Below are 17,038 nucleotides of genomic sequence, written 5' to 3'. Positions count from 1 at the left end.
ATAAGCGTGTTCGTTATAACCGTAGTTTACTGTACTAAAATAAAGGGCTGAACATAGGCTATTCAACGGTACTACTAACGATTTACAACTAGATATGTACACTTTTTGAGGTGGAAGAAATGACCATACATACAGGAGAAATATCTACAAGTACTAGATAATCCCGCTAATGCGTGAAAATCAACGTTACAAAGTTACAACAACATTTTCAATACCCATAGTAGGTAAAAGTACCCATAAGGTAGCAAACATATATGATATAACTTATATAAAATCAATGAGTATGCAGCAAGAAAATATAATTCACGGGTCACAGATTCACTAATAATGTACATAAAGACACTGGACAACGACGACCGCCGGACATTGCCTAGTCCTGCACCATGACTGTGGAATATATCTATTTTATGAAAAAATAGTAATCTAGAAACGCTTACAAAAGCAAGTCTAGCCAGATCAAGCTAGTTCTGAAATCAGCACAGGGATTTTCTTATCATTTTTAGAGTCAAGAAGGATATTGTGTAATATAAGCTTTCAGAGACTAAATGTTAGTCTAGACATTGCCGAATGGTGACGGAAGACGAACACTTAAGAGCGAGGGAAGCGGTGCAGTCACTGGACCGTGACTAGACTGACCAACTTTAGCTGTGTCCAGACAAACCACAAGTCACTGTGTCGAAGTGTTTGGGTCATATGACCTTGCAACTCAACTATGCATTCAGTTCATAAGCTCCACAGTAGTGAAAAGAAGTTGACAGCAATAAGGTTGGCAGGAAGGTTAACCTGTAATGGAATTACAAGGCTGTGTATTGGATAAGTAAGGAAAACACTTAGGAGGGGTCGGAATTATTCTGTGGCTGAGTGATATATTATATCCTTGAGCCAAATACAACTCGTGATCTGTCCCTCTCATTATGGCAGCAAGCCGGCTAAAGCCACTGATGGACATGACCAGAGTGTCGCACATGGACAGAATATACTGATCCAGAATCACCTTCTCCATTGAAGAACACTCGTATTTCACCGGTGGTTTATCAATATGAAGAAAATCTCCTTTTACCTCTAGATAGGAGTCAGGGAAAGATTTACGAAATAGTTCCCTGACATCATCGGAATCCGTTGCTATGAATAACTTATCATTATCCAGGTTTAACCTCTTTTTGAAGAACCTGACCAGAGCTGTTCGATTGGGACGGTTCGCCAATATGCTATCTCTTGGATTTGTCAGACTTTTACCCATACGTATGTGCGCACACACCAGTTTGTGGTAATTTGGGCCAATGCTACCAAGTATGCCATTTAGTGCATTTTGAGACTTTGGAGAAAGTTTAAACAGTTTTTCCAGTGCGTATTTGTATATATCCAGGTGGCTTAACTTCTTGGCCCAAAGTACTCTTTTAAACAAAGGGTTTTTCATAAGAGAATAGACATAATCAATGTTTCCCGTGTACATCAATACATCTTTCTGAAACATTGCTTCCAAATCGGTTCTTTCGAATAAAACGCCCGTACTTAATTCATAATCAACGAACAAGTCCTTTCTCCTGCTTTCAAATACGTTTATATCTATAGTCCAATTAACGTCCCTTGGAACTATAAACTCAGAGAAGTCACACGGCCTTATCATACTAATACCAAACTTGCGTCCAAGCATTTCAGACAAGACATATGCTGTTACCATCCCCTTTTGTCTGTCAGCATACCCCCCACAGCGACTTATATTACATGTATAAATCACATATTTGTCTTCGATTGTCCCCCTTTCTTCTTGTTTTTTATTTGAAAATCGCTGATAAGGAGTGTTAGATCTGCTTCTGGCTACTGTTTGCTTGGATATTCCTTCAGTCCTCGATAGCATAACATGAATGTATGCACAAAGCGCAACACCAGCCATTAATGTGAAAACCATCCAGTGACGACATAATGTCTGTAACAAAATGAACAAAATGAAATTACTAGGATATATAGTTAATAATATACAGACAATATGTGTAAGAATGTTCATGGTAGTAATAACTATAGATTTCTACAGCGCTAGAATCAGGATGGATAAAAGATAAATGGGTCGGTGTATTCCATAGTGCTCACCGACAATAAATATTCTGTCAAATGCAGTATGATGTTACTATTTATCATCCAAAACTGGCTCCCACAGGAGATACCGCTTGGGTGAGATCAAGCGATGTCTACATCGAATATATCGCTGCAATGAAATTGCATCACAATGCTTTGCAGTGAGTGAGTGAGTGAGTGAGTGAGTGAGATTGTTTTAACGCCGCTTTTAACAGTATTCAAGTTATATCACGGCGTGTCAGCTTAATGTGGGAGAAAAGCCCGAAGTGATGCAGGTCTCAGACGTTTACCACTTCGGTGAAACCCACGAGCACAGATAAGGTGCTGACAAACGTAGAAACATAATCGGGGCGAACCGGGATTCAAACCCACAATCATAGGTTTCTGGCGTGCCCAAGGGACGCAACTCTGCACAGCGAATCGCGGCGCCTTTGACGACTGGGCCACCAGTGCCGCCCCCTCCCCACAATGCTTTGCAGACCATTGTGACGTCATTGGTTACCATGACGTCACAATCAAATGTCATCACTAATGGCTCTGCTACTTAAGGTTACTTTTAACACTTAAAATACTGCTTAATAATGTCATCAAACTTAAAAAGTTGGAAGAATAATGTTGGATGATGAATAAAATCTCACCCTCGTGCCTTTTGATATAAAATATATCAACATTCATTGATAAAAGTGGCAATGCTCGCATAGTGAGATTCTCTATATGCCCACGAAGACCATACCTGATCAGAATGTAGCGAATGCATAAGGCGTGGCAGTATAACACAAAATCTTTGCTTTAATGTAGTGTGTGCTGTAGTATTTGCTGTAATATGTGCTGTAGAGTATGCTGCACGTATGCTGTAGTGTCTGCTGCAAGTGTTGTAGTGTCTTCTGCAAGTGTTGTAGTGTGGGCTGCAGTGTATGCTGTAGTTTGTGCCGTAGTGTATCATGTATGTATTGAAATGTGTCATGTAGTTAGTGCTGTTGTTAGTTCTGTAGTGTATGATGCCAATGTTGTAGATAGTGCGGTATGTGTTGTACTGTGTCCTGTAGTGTATGCTGTATGTGTTGTACTGTGTCCTGTAGTTAGTGCTGTAGTGTATGATGTATGTGTTGAAATGTGTCCTGTAGTTAGAGCTGTAGTGTATGCTGTAGTTTGTGCTGTAGTGTATGATGTATGTGTTGTACTGTGTCCTGTAGTTAGTGCTGTAGTTAGTTCTGTAGTGTATGATGTAGTGCATGATGCCTATGCTGTAGTAAGTGCTGTATGTATTGTACTGTGTCCTGTAGTGTGTGCTATAGTGTATGATGTAGTGTCTGATGCCTATGCTGTAGTAAGTGCTATATGCATTGTACTGTGTCCTGTACTGTGTCCTGTAGGTAGTGCTGTAGTGTATACTGTAGTGTCTGATGCCCATGCTGTAGTTAGTGCTGTATGTATTGTACTGTGTCCTGTAGTGTGTGCTGTAGTGTATACTGTAGTGTATGATGTAGTGTATATACTGTAGTGCGTGATGCCTATGCTGTAGGTAGTGCTGTATGTATTGTACTCTGTCCTGTAGTGTGTGCTGTAGTGTATGATTTAGTGTCTGATGCCTATGCTGTAGTGAGTGCTATATGCATTGTACTGTGTCCTGTAGTGTGTGCTGTAGTGTATACTGTAGTGTCTGATGCCTATGCTGTAGTTAGTGTTGTATGTATTGTACTGTGTCCTGTAGTGTGTGCTGTAGTGTATACTGTGGTGTATACTGCCGTGTGTGATGCCTATAGTGTAGTTAGTGTTGTATGTATTGTACTGTATCATGTAGTGTGTGCTGTAGTGTATACTGTAGTGTCTGATGCCTATGCTGTAGAAGTGCTGTATGTGTTGTACTGTGTCCTGTAGTGTGTGCTGTAGTGTATACCGTAGTGTCTGATGCCCATGCTGTAGTTAGTGCTGTATGTATTGTACTGTGTCCTGTAGTGTGTGCTGTAGTGTATGATGTAGTGTCTGATGCCTATGCTGTAGTAAGTGCTGTATGTATTGTACTGTGTCCTGTAGTGTGTGCTGTAGTGTATATACTGTAGTGTCTGATGCCTATGCTGTAGTTAGTGCTGTATGTATTGTACTGTGTCCTGTAGTGTGTGCTGTAGTGTATATACTGTAGTGTATGATGCCTATGCTGTAGTAAGTGTTGTATGTATTGTACTGTGTCCTGTAGTGTGTGCTGTAGTGTATGATGTAGTGTCTGATGCCTATGCTGTAGTAAGTGCTATATGTATTGTACTGTATCATGTAGTGTGTGCTGTAGTGTATACTGTAGTGTCTGATGCCTATGCTGTAGAAGTGCTGTATGTGTTGTACTGTGTCCTGTAGTGTGTGCTGTAGTGTATACTGTAGTGTCTGATGCCTATGCTGTAGTTAGTGCTGTATGTATTTTACTCTGTCCTGTAGTGTGTGCTGTAGTGTATACTGTAGTGTCTGATGCCTATGCTGCAGAAGTGCTGTATGTATTGTACTGTGTCCTGTAGTGTGTGCTGTAGGGTATACTGTAGTGTCTGATGCCTATGCTGTAGTTAGTGCTGTATGTATTGTACTGTGTGCTGTACTGTGTCCTGTAGGTAGTGCTGTAGTGTATACTGTAGTGTCTGATGCCCATGCTGTAGTTAGTGCTGTATGTATTGTACTGTGTCCTGTAGTTAGTGCTGTAGTGTGTGCTGTAGTGTCTGATGCCCATGCTGTAGTTAGTGCTGTATGTATTTTACTCTGTCCTGTAGTGTGTGCTGTAGTGTATACTGTAGTGTCTGATGCCTATGCTGTAGTTAGTGCTGTATGTATTGTACTGTGTCCTGTAGTGTGTGCTGTAGGGTATACTGTAGTGTATGATGCCTATGCTGTAGTAAGTGCTGTATGTATTGTACTGTGTCCTGTAGTGTGTGCTGTAGTGTATGATGTAGTGTCTGATGCCTATGCTGTAGTAAGTGCTATATGTATTGTACTGTATCATGTAGTGTGTGCTGTAGTGTATACTGTAGTGTCTGATGCCTATGCTGTAGAAGTGCTGTATGTGTTGTACTGTGTCCTGTAGTGTGTGCTGTAGTGTATACTGTAGTGTCTGATGTCTATGCTGTAGTTAGTGCTGTATGTATTTTACTCTGTCCTGTAGTGTGTGCTGTAGTGTATACTGTAGTGTCTGATGCCTATGCTGTAGGTAGTGCTGTATGTATTGTACTGTGTCCTGTAGTGTGTGCTGTAGGGTATACTGTAGTGTCTGATGCCTATGCTGTAGTTAGTGCTGTATGTATTGTACTGTGTGCTGTACTGTGTCCTGTAGGTAGTGCTGTAGTGTATACTGTAGTGTCTGATGCCTATGCTGTAGTTAGTGCTGTATGTATTTTACTCTGTCCTGTAGTGTGTGCTGTAGTGTATGATGCCTATGCTGTAGAAGTGCTATATGTATTGTACTGTATCATGTAGTGTGTGCTGTAGTGTATACTGTAGTGTCTGATGCCTATGCTGTAGAAGTGCTGTATGTGTTGTACTGTGTCCTGTAGTGTGTGCTGTAGTGTATACTGTAGTGTCTGATGTCTATGCTGTAGTTAGTGCTGTATGTATTTTACTCTGTCCTGTAGTGTGTGCTGTAGTGTATACTGTAGTGTCTGATGCCTATGCTGTAGGTAGTGCTGTATGTATTGTACTGTGTCCTGTAGTGTGTGCTGTAGGGTATACTGTAGTGTCTGATGCCTATGCTGTAGTTAGTGCTGTATGTATTGTACTGTGTGCTGTACTGTGTCCTGTAGGTAGTGCTGTAGTGTATACTGTAGTGTCTGATGCCTATGCTGTAGAAGTGCTGTATGTATTGTTCTGTGTCCTGTAGTGTGTGCTGTAGGGTATACTGTAGTGTCTGATGCCCATGCTGTAGTTAGTGCTGTATGTATTGTACTGTGTCCTGTAGTTAGTGCTGTAGTGTGTGCTGTAGTGTCTGATGCCTATGCTGTAGTTAGTGCTGTATGTATTTTACTCTGTCCTGTAGTGTGTGCTGTAGTGTATACTGTAGTGTCTGATGCCTATGCTGTAGAAGTGCTGTATGTATTGTACTGTGTCCTGTAGTGTGTGCTGTAGGGTATACTGTAGTGTCTGATGCCTATGCTGTAGTTAGTGCTGTATGTATTGTACTGTGTGCTGTACTCTGTCCTGTAGGTAGTGCTGTAGTGTATACTGTAGTGTCTGATGCCCATGCTGTAGTTAGTGTTGTATGTATTGTACTGTGTGCTGTAGTGTGTGCTGTAGTGTATACTGTGGTGTATACTGCCGTGTGTGATGCCTATAGTGTAGTTAGTGTTGTATGTATTGTACTGTATCATGTAGTGTGTGCTGTCGTGTATACTGTAGTGTCTGATGCCTATGCTGTAGTTAGTGCTGTATGTATTGTACTGTGTCCTGTAGTGTGTGCTGTAGTGTATATACTGTAGTGCGTGATGCCTATGCTGTAGGTAGTGCTGTATGTATTGTACTGTGTCCTGTAGTGTGTGCTGTAGTGTATATACTGTAGTGCGTGATGCCTATGCTGTAGGTAGTGCTGTATGTATTGTACTGTGTCCTGTAGTGTGTGCTGTAGTGTATACTGTAGTGTCTGATGCTTATGCTGTAGGTAGTGCTGTATGTATTGTACTGTGTGCTGTAGTGTGTGATGTAGTGTATACTGTGGTGTATACTGCCGTGTGTGATGCCTATGCTGTAGTTAGTGCTGTATGTATTGTACTGTGTCCTGTAGTGTGTGCTGTAGTGTATATACTGTAGTGCGTGATGCCTATGCTGTAGGTAGTGCTGTATGTATTGTACTGTGTCCTGTAGTGTGTGCTGTAGTGTATACTGTAGTGTCTGATGCTTATGCTGTAGGTAGTGCTGTATGTATTGTACTGTGTGCTGTAGTGTGTGATGTAGTGTATACTGTGGTGTATACTGCCGTGTGTGATGCCTATAGTGTAGTTAGTGCTGTATGTATTGTACTGTGTCCTGTAGTTAGTGCTGTAGTTAGTGTTGTCTATACACATGTTCTAGATTTCTGTCTGATGGAACAAATATAAGTCGGGTATCACATACTTTCATTGACTGTGCTGCTACTTGTTACGTATATGTAACTAATTCTCTTTGTATTATTCATTATGTGATTCAAGCCATGACACACAAAAACACCATTGAACACAATACACTGTATATTCGTCAATGAAGGACTTCCACGGAGTCAAGTTTCTGTATGTGGAAGAAATCTGGGCTGCCAACCCTCGCTAAGTGATGAATATAATATGTTTTGAAAATCCTTCCACTTTACTTTGATATGTCCATATGCATACTAAATACAATATGGTAGTATCTTTGTAGTATCTCTAACGCACACATGGACCCTTCCTATTAACTTCAGTTAGCCCATCTACTCCCAGTACATCATCAATCCACTTACATAAATATTGTTGATTGGGACAAACCAACAGAACCAACAAACTTCATTGACACGACAGCAATTGGACACTGATGTAAAAAGTGGGGTCCTGTCCATAAAATGAAAAATCTTCAGGGTTCAAATTCTCTATCCCCCTGAATTGACCGAAGGCTGATATTATATGAGTTTTAGAACATATATTACACTGACGCCATGACAACCAATTATCAATGTGAGAAACCGATTATAGTTCAAATAATTTGATCTCTTCATCAAATATGGGTTACCAATAGACACAAACAAATAAGAATAAATAAAACGATTCTGAAGCACTCACCGTCCGAAATATATTTGAACACATAAACGTCTTTCGTTTGATGCTGATAGGTTTTTCCTTGACAATACTGAAAATATGAGATCGTTGTAAACATTGGACACCATAAATAAGGACGATTGAACAAATATATATTCCTTGAGTAGTCAAGCATTTTTGAATAAAAACATACCCACAACAAACCTTTTATATTGTTAATTTACGTATTTAATTTTTTTTGAGTAGTCGAGATTTCACTGCAAACACAAAAACGTCGTTTTTTTCCGTATATGGTCATTGGACGGAAAAACGACGTTATTTGGACGTTTTCAAACCATCGTTTTTCCGTTCAAATAACGTCGTTATTTGACATCGGAATTTACTGTGAGAGAACGATATCATTAAGCTCCTCCTTTTCTTGATTGACATTGTCAATCAAGCAACAGCGTCAACCGGTATTTCTACTTCTCAGATTTCATTGGTCAGTTCTCGCGTGTTAGATTACAGGCCCGCGTTTGTCGCTGCACTCGAAGCGCTTAGCGGAAGTATTGAAATCAATCGTTCTGCGCATGCGGATTACTTAATGCCTTGTCCAAATTTTCCGTTCTGTGCATGCGCGATTTCGCGTATTGTTTCCGAGATTTCATGTCACCACTATTTGACAATGATTCAGTCAGTCTCGTGAAAGTTTGGAATCGTACAATTCCAAACTGTTGATGCCTATTCAGACTAATGCTTATTCTCTAAACCTGTATAGTTTTGAAAGAAACAAGTAACTCTACTTAAATTGAAGAGGAGCCCCGGTGATATGGGGGATTCCGAGATGAACCTAGTCTATGGCTGCCACCCAAACCGATCCAAACTGTATCGTGATGTCTTCAGAAATACAAATTTCTTTCAATATTTATACTACGAGATAGTAAGGGTAAGGCTTACTCACCGGTGGAACATAGACAATATCGCTAATACAGATATAACGTATTTGAATGTTAATACTAAAGACAAACACTCATTATTTTTGCAGTGACGATATATCTCTTATAGACGTTCATTGGTAACTTTCGTCAGTTTTGCTCTTCATTTTAATAACTTTGTTTTCACATATACATGTAGCAATACCCGACAAGCCTGTCATACATAATAATTGGGCAGTTTTCAATCTTGTACTTACTTACTCTGGTGTTGCTGAGCGATGCTTATTGGCTTGGGTGTTACACCCCGTTTTTCTGGTAATCCTATTATTATGTAATGACACCTTGTACAGTGGATCACGGCTCCGTAACTATCCATAACAATCAAGATGAACATTCAGTTCAATTAAAATGATGAGTTTGTTTTGACGCCACAGTCAGTCAAAAACTAATGTGAGGTTTGATTACACACTTCGAACATCGTGGATCCTCATTTGGAGAATAAAAGTTCATATGCTATATATGCAGGAAATACTGACTGCTGATAGCCTCTGGTCAACTCCGCGCTACCGCAGAATGTTCGTCCAACTCTGCAGGGGGCATTCAAACACGCTGAAATGTTTTCGCCTTGCATCCAAGATGGTTGACAAGTGAAATCGTATGAAATTTGGCTATTATAGGTCGCTGTCTCTTTTTTGATTACCCAATAAAGTCACTTCAACATTAAATTTCCGATACAAGTAAATGAATAAGTGTGCTTTACGCCACAATTAGTCAAAGACCAACGTTGTCTGGTTTGATGACATTGTGTACACCCTATCCCCATTTAAGTCTCCACTGTGCGTGTTCCTGGTGACGAAAAGGCCCCATGTACCTGGGAATCTCGTTAATACATTCATGCGCGGCATTCTTTACCTTAAGAAGACCATAGTTAACATGCTTATCCAACTCGAACTACCATCCCGCCGAAGATGAATTTTGATTTACCAATCCCTGAATTGAGAAGACGTGCGTTACGAAGCTCCTCCAAGTCGTCATCAATATCCGTACATGTCTGTGATATTATAACCCATCAAAAGCCGAATATATTTATTGTGCTTTATTGACGACAAATGTCATAATTGGGATAACACTTTCTTAGTAAAGTACAGATTCTCGTACTTTTTTGGGTTGACTCCCGTCCAGGATTTGAGCACACACTGTGAGTGAGGCTCCTAATCGCCAGCACACAAGTCAGCGAGCTAACCCATTCTCAGAAAACTACATATTCTCGTAATTTTTAGGGTTGAGATAATAGACGTTGTTGGACAAATTAAAGCCAAAAATGATTGGTAATGGGCAATGGGCAAACGGGAGGCCGGGGTAATCAGCGCTTATTATCTGATGGCTTCCCTTCTTACATTTCCTTCCTTGCTATCTTTTTACTTTTGTTGTTCTTACAGGTACATATATATGTTCTCTGCCTCATAGCATTTATTCACCCGAAGGTGTGAGCATATACTCCGAAACGTTGTGTTCCTCATAATAAAGACGTTGACATTCATATTTTTTTCCTTGTGTGTATCACTTCTTAATGCCCTTCAAAGACTCAATCTAGCTTTGTTTTTAAATGTGGAAATATTTGCTTAGAATATAATATGGTCATGCCTATAAACATTTGGGTCTTTGTCTACTTGAGCATTTAAACATAAATTTTATAGCTGATGACATTGCTAAATCTGCAGGAATGCAGTACACGTCATAGCAAGCTGTGATCTTTATTCACACTTTAGATATTCGAAATGGAAATCTGTAAGTTTATCGTAATCTTCCGCAACTTTCACCTCCTGACCAGTTGAACTTCTTAGTGCATTCTGATGCCATTGGAAAATTCCAGGCTGCCTTTCTTTCTGTGATGTTTTGACGGATGAAATCTATTGCGTTATGATAATCTCTGTTTGCTGATATTTAATATGTACATATTGTAAAATATTTACGATATTTTAAACGTGTAATTCGATGCATACAATGCAATGTTAACATAAGTGCGGATGCACAAAGGCGGTTATAGTCATAGTTATAGTGCGATGGATATAGGGGAATGGTAGGAGGGTGAATGTATGTAAGCACGAATACCGATACATGAGTGTGGATATAGTTATCGTTCGATGGATGTTGGGGAATGGTGGGAGGATGGATTATGTATGAAAGCATGCGCATGGATCCATGATGGCTGACGTAGACATAATGGTGGGGAAAGAAGAATGCGATGTGTGTGCGTGTGCGTGTGCGTGTGCGTGTGCGTGTGCGTTTGCGTGTGAGTGTGTTTGTGTGTGCGTGACAATTCCTGGACTGCGCCATATCCACCCCAGCACTGTCAGGAATCGTTTACGTCAGTACGGGATTCGACCACGACGCCCTGCCATACTTCCCATCCTGACACTCCGTCATCGCGTCAACCGTCTAAGATGGTGTCGAAATCATGTTCGCCAACCTCGAATATGGTGGAGAAATGTTGTCTTTACAGATGAATCGAGGTTCAACATTTCCCACAGTGACGGGCGCCAACGTGTCTACCGGCGTTTGGGAGAACGTTATGCACGCAACTGTATTGTGGAGAGGAATCGTTTTGGAGGTGGCTCTGTGATGATTTGGGGTGGGATAACAGCACGACATCGAACCCCTTTGGTGGTTGTTCAGGGCAATCTCATCAGTGTTGGCTACAGAGATCAGATTCTGAGGCCTGTGGTCATTCCTTTCCTGCAACGTCATGTCCCGGGATTGACATTTCAACAGGACAACGCTCGTCCTCACACGGCTAGGGTCGCAATGGATTTCCTTCACCATAACAATGTACTGCCATGGCCTGCAAATTCTCCAGAACTCTCCCCACATAGTGCATGTGTGGGATGAGATGGAGCGCCGCCTGCGTCGTCTTCCACATCCTCCAGATAACGTCCGTGACTTGGAACAGGATTTGAGGAGGATATGGCAGGCCATTCCCCAGGCCTTCCATGCGCATTTGGTGGACTCGATGCGTCGCTGATGCACTGCTGTGATTCACGCACAGGGTGGTCATACCCGTTATTGACATTGTGACTTTGTCGTTTGACCCCCTACCCCATTTTGATCTTCTGACGTCATCGTAACAGATGTTGTTCAGGTCCCGTTGACATTTTCTTATGGTCCCATAATTCAGCTGCTACAGCGTCTGCATCATTTTGTTCTTGCTGTGTTGTATTTCAATCCAGAATATATTTTCTCCGTGCACAGTTTCTTTATGTGGCTAGTATATCATCGAGTATCAGTAAGAAACTAGAAGTAACTGCCTTTGTTCTGTAAATCTCACCAAGTTTCAGCTTCCGGCTCTTCCTTTGTGCAATGAGGTTTCACATTTGTAAAATGATCTCTCTTATCTGTCTGTACCATCAACTATGCCCTCACCCCCTGCAGTTTTCTAGTACCATATTGCCAAGCAGGTCACCCACAAGGAGGAATACGGCCCTCCCGCATTCCAGTTGTACCGTGCCTAAAACAATATGTTGTGGCGCCTTGCTGTGGCCAAACATTTTGTAACAATTTGGCAAACTTTGATATGTAAACAGCAAATCAACAAAAACGGAAAAAAAATCCTACTTATTTTGTTGATACCATAACAATAAATCAAACCAATAGATCGTTTGAGCTAGCATGAATATCAAACATATTTAGCAAGTCGATACTGTTGGTCCAAAGTGAAATGTTCTTCATGAAAACTGTAAATCATGAAATTAACGCAATAATAAGTCAGCCCATTAATGCGAGTATAGAAACCTGGATTAAAATGCGTCATGACATTTATGAGAGTAGCCTTTCAAAAATCACCGTAGACTCACAATTCAATAATGTAGTATTGGCTGATAGACGTTCGACCGAATAATATCATTTGCTAACTTCAACTGGTCATCTAATTTCCATTAATGTATGTTACATAGTTAATATGTTCATGGGCTTCATCACTGAATATATAGTGTGGAGGTCTGCTTCAGTTGAGGACAAGTAAAATAAATAATGATATTATTATGCTATTATCATTATTATTCCTTCAGATTATTAAAAGAAGTTATTATGTTTTCATATTAAACATAGAGAAGGAGGTATGGATATTGTGGAAGATATTTTTAGCACAAGAATTGTTAACATAATTCTTATAGATATTATGTTTCATTTGTTTGTTTGTTGTTTAATGCAAAACGCAGCAACTTAAGGATATTACAACATACATACATTTAGGTTCAGTTGTAATTTTAAATTTGTATTATTTGGCAAATGTTACAGAGCCCTGATAAGTGATATAATAATGTATAGTCGCTATTCTTAAAAGTATGAATATGTTAGATTTATCAACCAGAAATATTGCACACCAAAGGATAATCATATTTCATGACACTATTTTACGTCGAAGTCAACGATATTTGTGTATGCCATTGCTACATGATTGGCTATGACACGGATACGTCGTGATAAAGCAACGAGAAATTGATATTTGATTATATAAGATAGCTATGCGATAAATCGCAAAGAACAAAGAATGAAGCGATATTTATTTCACGATAAAACATTGTTCTATCATGACATCATTGATGAAGATTCGAACATGCACTCGCAACTTAAAAACGTCGTAAACTTGACCTTTATTTTTGTGAGGTATGTGTCTAGTGTGTTGCTTCCAATAGATGTAGCTGGGGAAGGTAGATAAAGGCAGTGCCCGAACAATCGCATCCGAAAGTGAGAGCGAAATGGCAATCAGTATTGGGAGAAAAGGTACAGATAATCGACGAGAAAATTGTGAGAATATGACCAAAAACCAAAAGAAAGACCAAATTCAACCCATCCACCCACCCCCACCCCCACCTGTAAAATGGATTCATCTGGCATGGCCGCGGTCGGATTCTATTCAAGGAGTCATCATTATTTAAGTACGGGTATATATTTTAAAACGTGTACCTTTTCCTAATTTAAACCCTTAAAAGAGGCTGTAAATAATGTGGATATCTCATACAGAAATAAACGAGTCGTGGTCGTTGTTTATCGTACAATAAACAAAGCCCACTCGTCGTTTGTTTCTTAATTACATGACCATATACACTAACATTATATCTTTTCATGTTTATCAGTCAACAAAAGCGACATAAGCCTTTCCATTATCACAAGAAACCCTTGTCAAAAGTAGCGCCAACTGCACAATTACGACAAGACCAGGAGCATGTTTCATGATCCACCATAAAAATGATGACACACGGTGCTCGCAAAAAAGCGAGCTCATTCCGATCCACTAGTGGCACCCGCAAAGGCAAGCAAATTGTTCACCCGAAGAGGCAGAGAATTGCATCAGACATCATTTTGGTCTTTGATACTTCAAACCTGGAAATGTCGTCTACACGTCCAACACAAAGCCCAAGCAAGGACCCTTATCCTTTAAACCCGCCCAAAGTTCTGTTAATTACATAGTTTTTACATTTTCCCCTAACCTTAAGTGATATATACTAGTTCTGAAGGAAATCGAATTTACCCGTATGAATCGTCTTATGTCATTTATTGCCGATAAACAAAATATGCACACTTTCTGAAAGTAATGTGTGATAAGTCAAGCACCAAACCTATACGCTCGATATACATGCTGCGCTTACTTAAAAAAACTATTGGGTTAACAAGATACGTATATTAAAGTGCCATGCTTTCCTGATGTGTTATCAATCTAATTTGAAATAATGACATAAATAGTTCATCTTTCAATATTTGGTTGGGTTATCTCGAACATATTTGAATATATACAACAGCTGTACTTGCTTATCTTTATACTTAAACGCATCAGGTTTGTCTGTCATACAGGCCCCGAAACAAATATGTCCAATGCAGCCCAATATTTGGCAAAATGAAGAAGGTCTCTCGGCTCCTTTTTATGATATTTTACAACTATTGTTTAATAACTGTTTTTTCTGTCAAATATGTTCCTTTCAGAGATTAGATGTTATTCTAACATCAGGCCTGTGGTACGTTCACTACATCAGCGTTGACATTAAAACGATATTTACATATATAAATACATACAGAGGAAATGCTTAGCTTTTAGCTTTTAAGGAAGAGTGCAGGGTGACTTCTTTTATACATATATATATATATGAACTTATATGTATGGACATTTGGATGAATATAGATATACCTCCTTACAGATAGTGTTCGTAGATGACTGTAGAACGTGCATGAAGACAATGGTATAATTTTGTGAGTAATCGGGATAATACCACGTTTAACAATATTCAGCCATATTGCGATAATGGTTTCCAACATACAAGACGGACCATGAAAGTATTACTTGAATTTGGAACTGGCTTTCTGGTGTGATGTAACACCACATAATCTCCTGTAGAAAAAGAGCTTAAAGCATGAATAAAGATCACGCAATGATACGGATGTACATACATCTGCACATATATTTGCGTAGTATTACTACGTTAATTCATCAGTATATATGTATTTTGCGCAAAAGGATATTGTAGGATCGACGCTGACATGCGCATATAACCTATTCACCAGTGCTGTAATATTTAATTCATTTGTATTTTGACACATATCGATAGGAACATGGTGAATCTGTCTAAAGATATATAGACATGCATGGAATCGTTTGGATAGTTGTACCTCACGGCTAGACTAACGCTTAGTCTCTGAAAATATAATAATTTGATCAAAACAAGAAACTATATTTAAATTTAAAAGGAGCCCCCGTGGGCTGGAAATTTCAGCCTGAACCTGTTAAACATCTAGGCTTGTTTCATTTGGGGCTATAGCATTGCAGTGAGGCCTGGACAGGAGGGAAAACGTGTTTACACCCATCAGATTCCAGTCACTACTTCTCTCTCCAAACGAAAATAAAATACGAAAAATGTCGGAAGTGTTTCTTCTTAATCCTTCTAATTTTCTATTTAGAAACATGTTTTAACTTGAAAGTTATTATATGTATCTTATGATCAAAAAATGTATTATTGGTATCTGTGGTGCTGGTACCGTTTTGTCGCCATTGTGTAGCTTTCGTGGAGTTGCTATGAATATCAAATGCATGTCTTGAAATATGGACAGAACCCATCATTGAACCATTTGCAGTCTAACCCATCTAATTTCCGTGATTGGATATATTATCCATTTACTTATACACACTCATTATGGACATATACATAATTTCATGGTACCTTATTATTAAAAAAATACCCGTGAAGATCGGGATTTGAATAGGCCTTCAACAACCCATGCTTGTACAAAGGCGACTCACATTATCGGGTGGTCAGGCTCGCTGACTTGGTTGATGCATGTCATCGTATCCGAATTGCGTAGATCGGTGCTCTTGATGATGCTAACTGGATTATTTACGAACCACTGTCATATAGCTGGTATATTGCTGAGTGCGGCGTTTAACAACAAGCACTCAAACAATTCTATATATTCTGTTATATTTATAACATGATTTGATTTCTTAATTTAATTATTGGGTTGCTTTCTTGTCTGTCATTCAATGTACATGTTCAAACCCCTAAACTTTGAATATTTAATTGTTTCACAAATGGTTACGTTAGTGAGTGTTTTTACTATCATATTTCAGTTTATTTAATTCATAATACGAAATTAATAATTCATTTATAACAAAATATAATGAATTCAAAATGTAGAAAGATACACAATTTGCCATTATTTGACTTTTAAACTATATAAAGTGTAATATAATGATGATAATTCCTGTAACGGACTGTATTTAAAAAAGAAATATTAGTGCATTAGTCAGATATATGCCCCTCAGTAGTATTATAATATATCCAGAGAGATGTAGTTCTCATTATTTGTGGATAATTCAACAAGCAACATAGAAAATATATATTCTACCATAACGAAAGAATACAGAGTATACAATAACTCGCAATTGTTCAAAAGAGATTTCAAGTCACAATAACATATCTTATATAAACAGAGGTGTTAATGGTTTAATCTCTACATTGTGCCCATGTTCGTGAGCCCTTGTTCTATTCAGCAAACAGCCCAAACCCGAAACTCCACAACATATCCGATTACACTGACCCAGTTCTCCAGTTCTTCATGCGATACTGTCGCTCTTGTACGCCTCCCAGTCCATAGAGAATAAATTTAAAAGGAATCCAAATCAAGTCTAGAACTATTTGTCAAGCCTAGATTGCCTCAATTCTGTCCATGAAAGTAAACGTTAATAAAAAATATTGTTCTTGGCTGCTTCAGATTATATTTTGTAGAAACGTATTTTTAACTACGAAAATTGTACTGACACCGGCACTTTCCCTATTGAAG

General features: G+C 39.2%; 1 protein-coding gene across 1 annotated transcript; it reads right to left on the bottom strand.

Annotated features, from left to right (window-relative positions):
* Positions 1-778: 778 nt before the first annotated feature.
* Positions 779-11,140, bottom strand: LOC139448715 (uncharacterized). Its single transcript, XM_071230261.1, has 3 exons — positions 11,082-11,140; positions 7,824-7,890; positions 779-1,927 (listed from the first exon to the last, which is right to left on the bottom strand). Exons 1-3 carry the CDS (start codon positions 11,138-11,140, stop codon positions 779-781), a joined length of 1,275 nt encoding a protein of 424 aa, XP_071086362.1.
* Positions 11,141-17,038: the final 5,898 nt, after the last annotated feature.

This window comes from Haliotis cracherodii, unplaced genomic scaffold, assembly GCF_022045235.1.
Source record: "Haliotis cracherodii isolate W230 unplaced genomic scaffold, xgHalCrac1.p SCAF_7, whole genome shotgun sequence".
Lineage (NCBI taxonomy): Eukaryota > Metazoa > Mollusca > Gastropoda > Lepetellida > Haliotidae > Haliotis > Haliotis cracherodii.
This window is presented reverse-complemented; position numbering and strand designations above follow the sequence as displayed.

Bases quoted from the DNA above. Each gene is read 5' to 3' on its own strand.
- LOC139448715 (XM_071230261.1), bottom strand. From the start codon at position 11,140: ATGACGGAGTGTCAGGATGGGAAGTATGGCAGGGCGTCGTGGTCGAAT. The intron at 7,891-11,081 runs GTAAACGATTCC...TCATATTTTCAG, and splicing joins TGGTCGAATCCCGTACTGAC to TATTGTCAAGGAAAAACCTA. The intron at 1,928-7,823 runs GTGAGTGCTTCA...ATTTTGTTACAG, and splicing joins GTTCAAATATATTTCGGACG to ACATTATGTCGTCACTGGAT.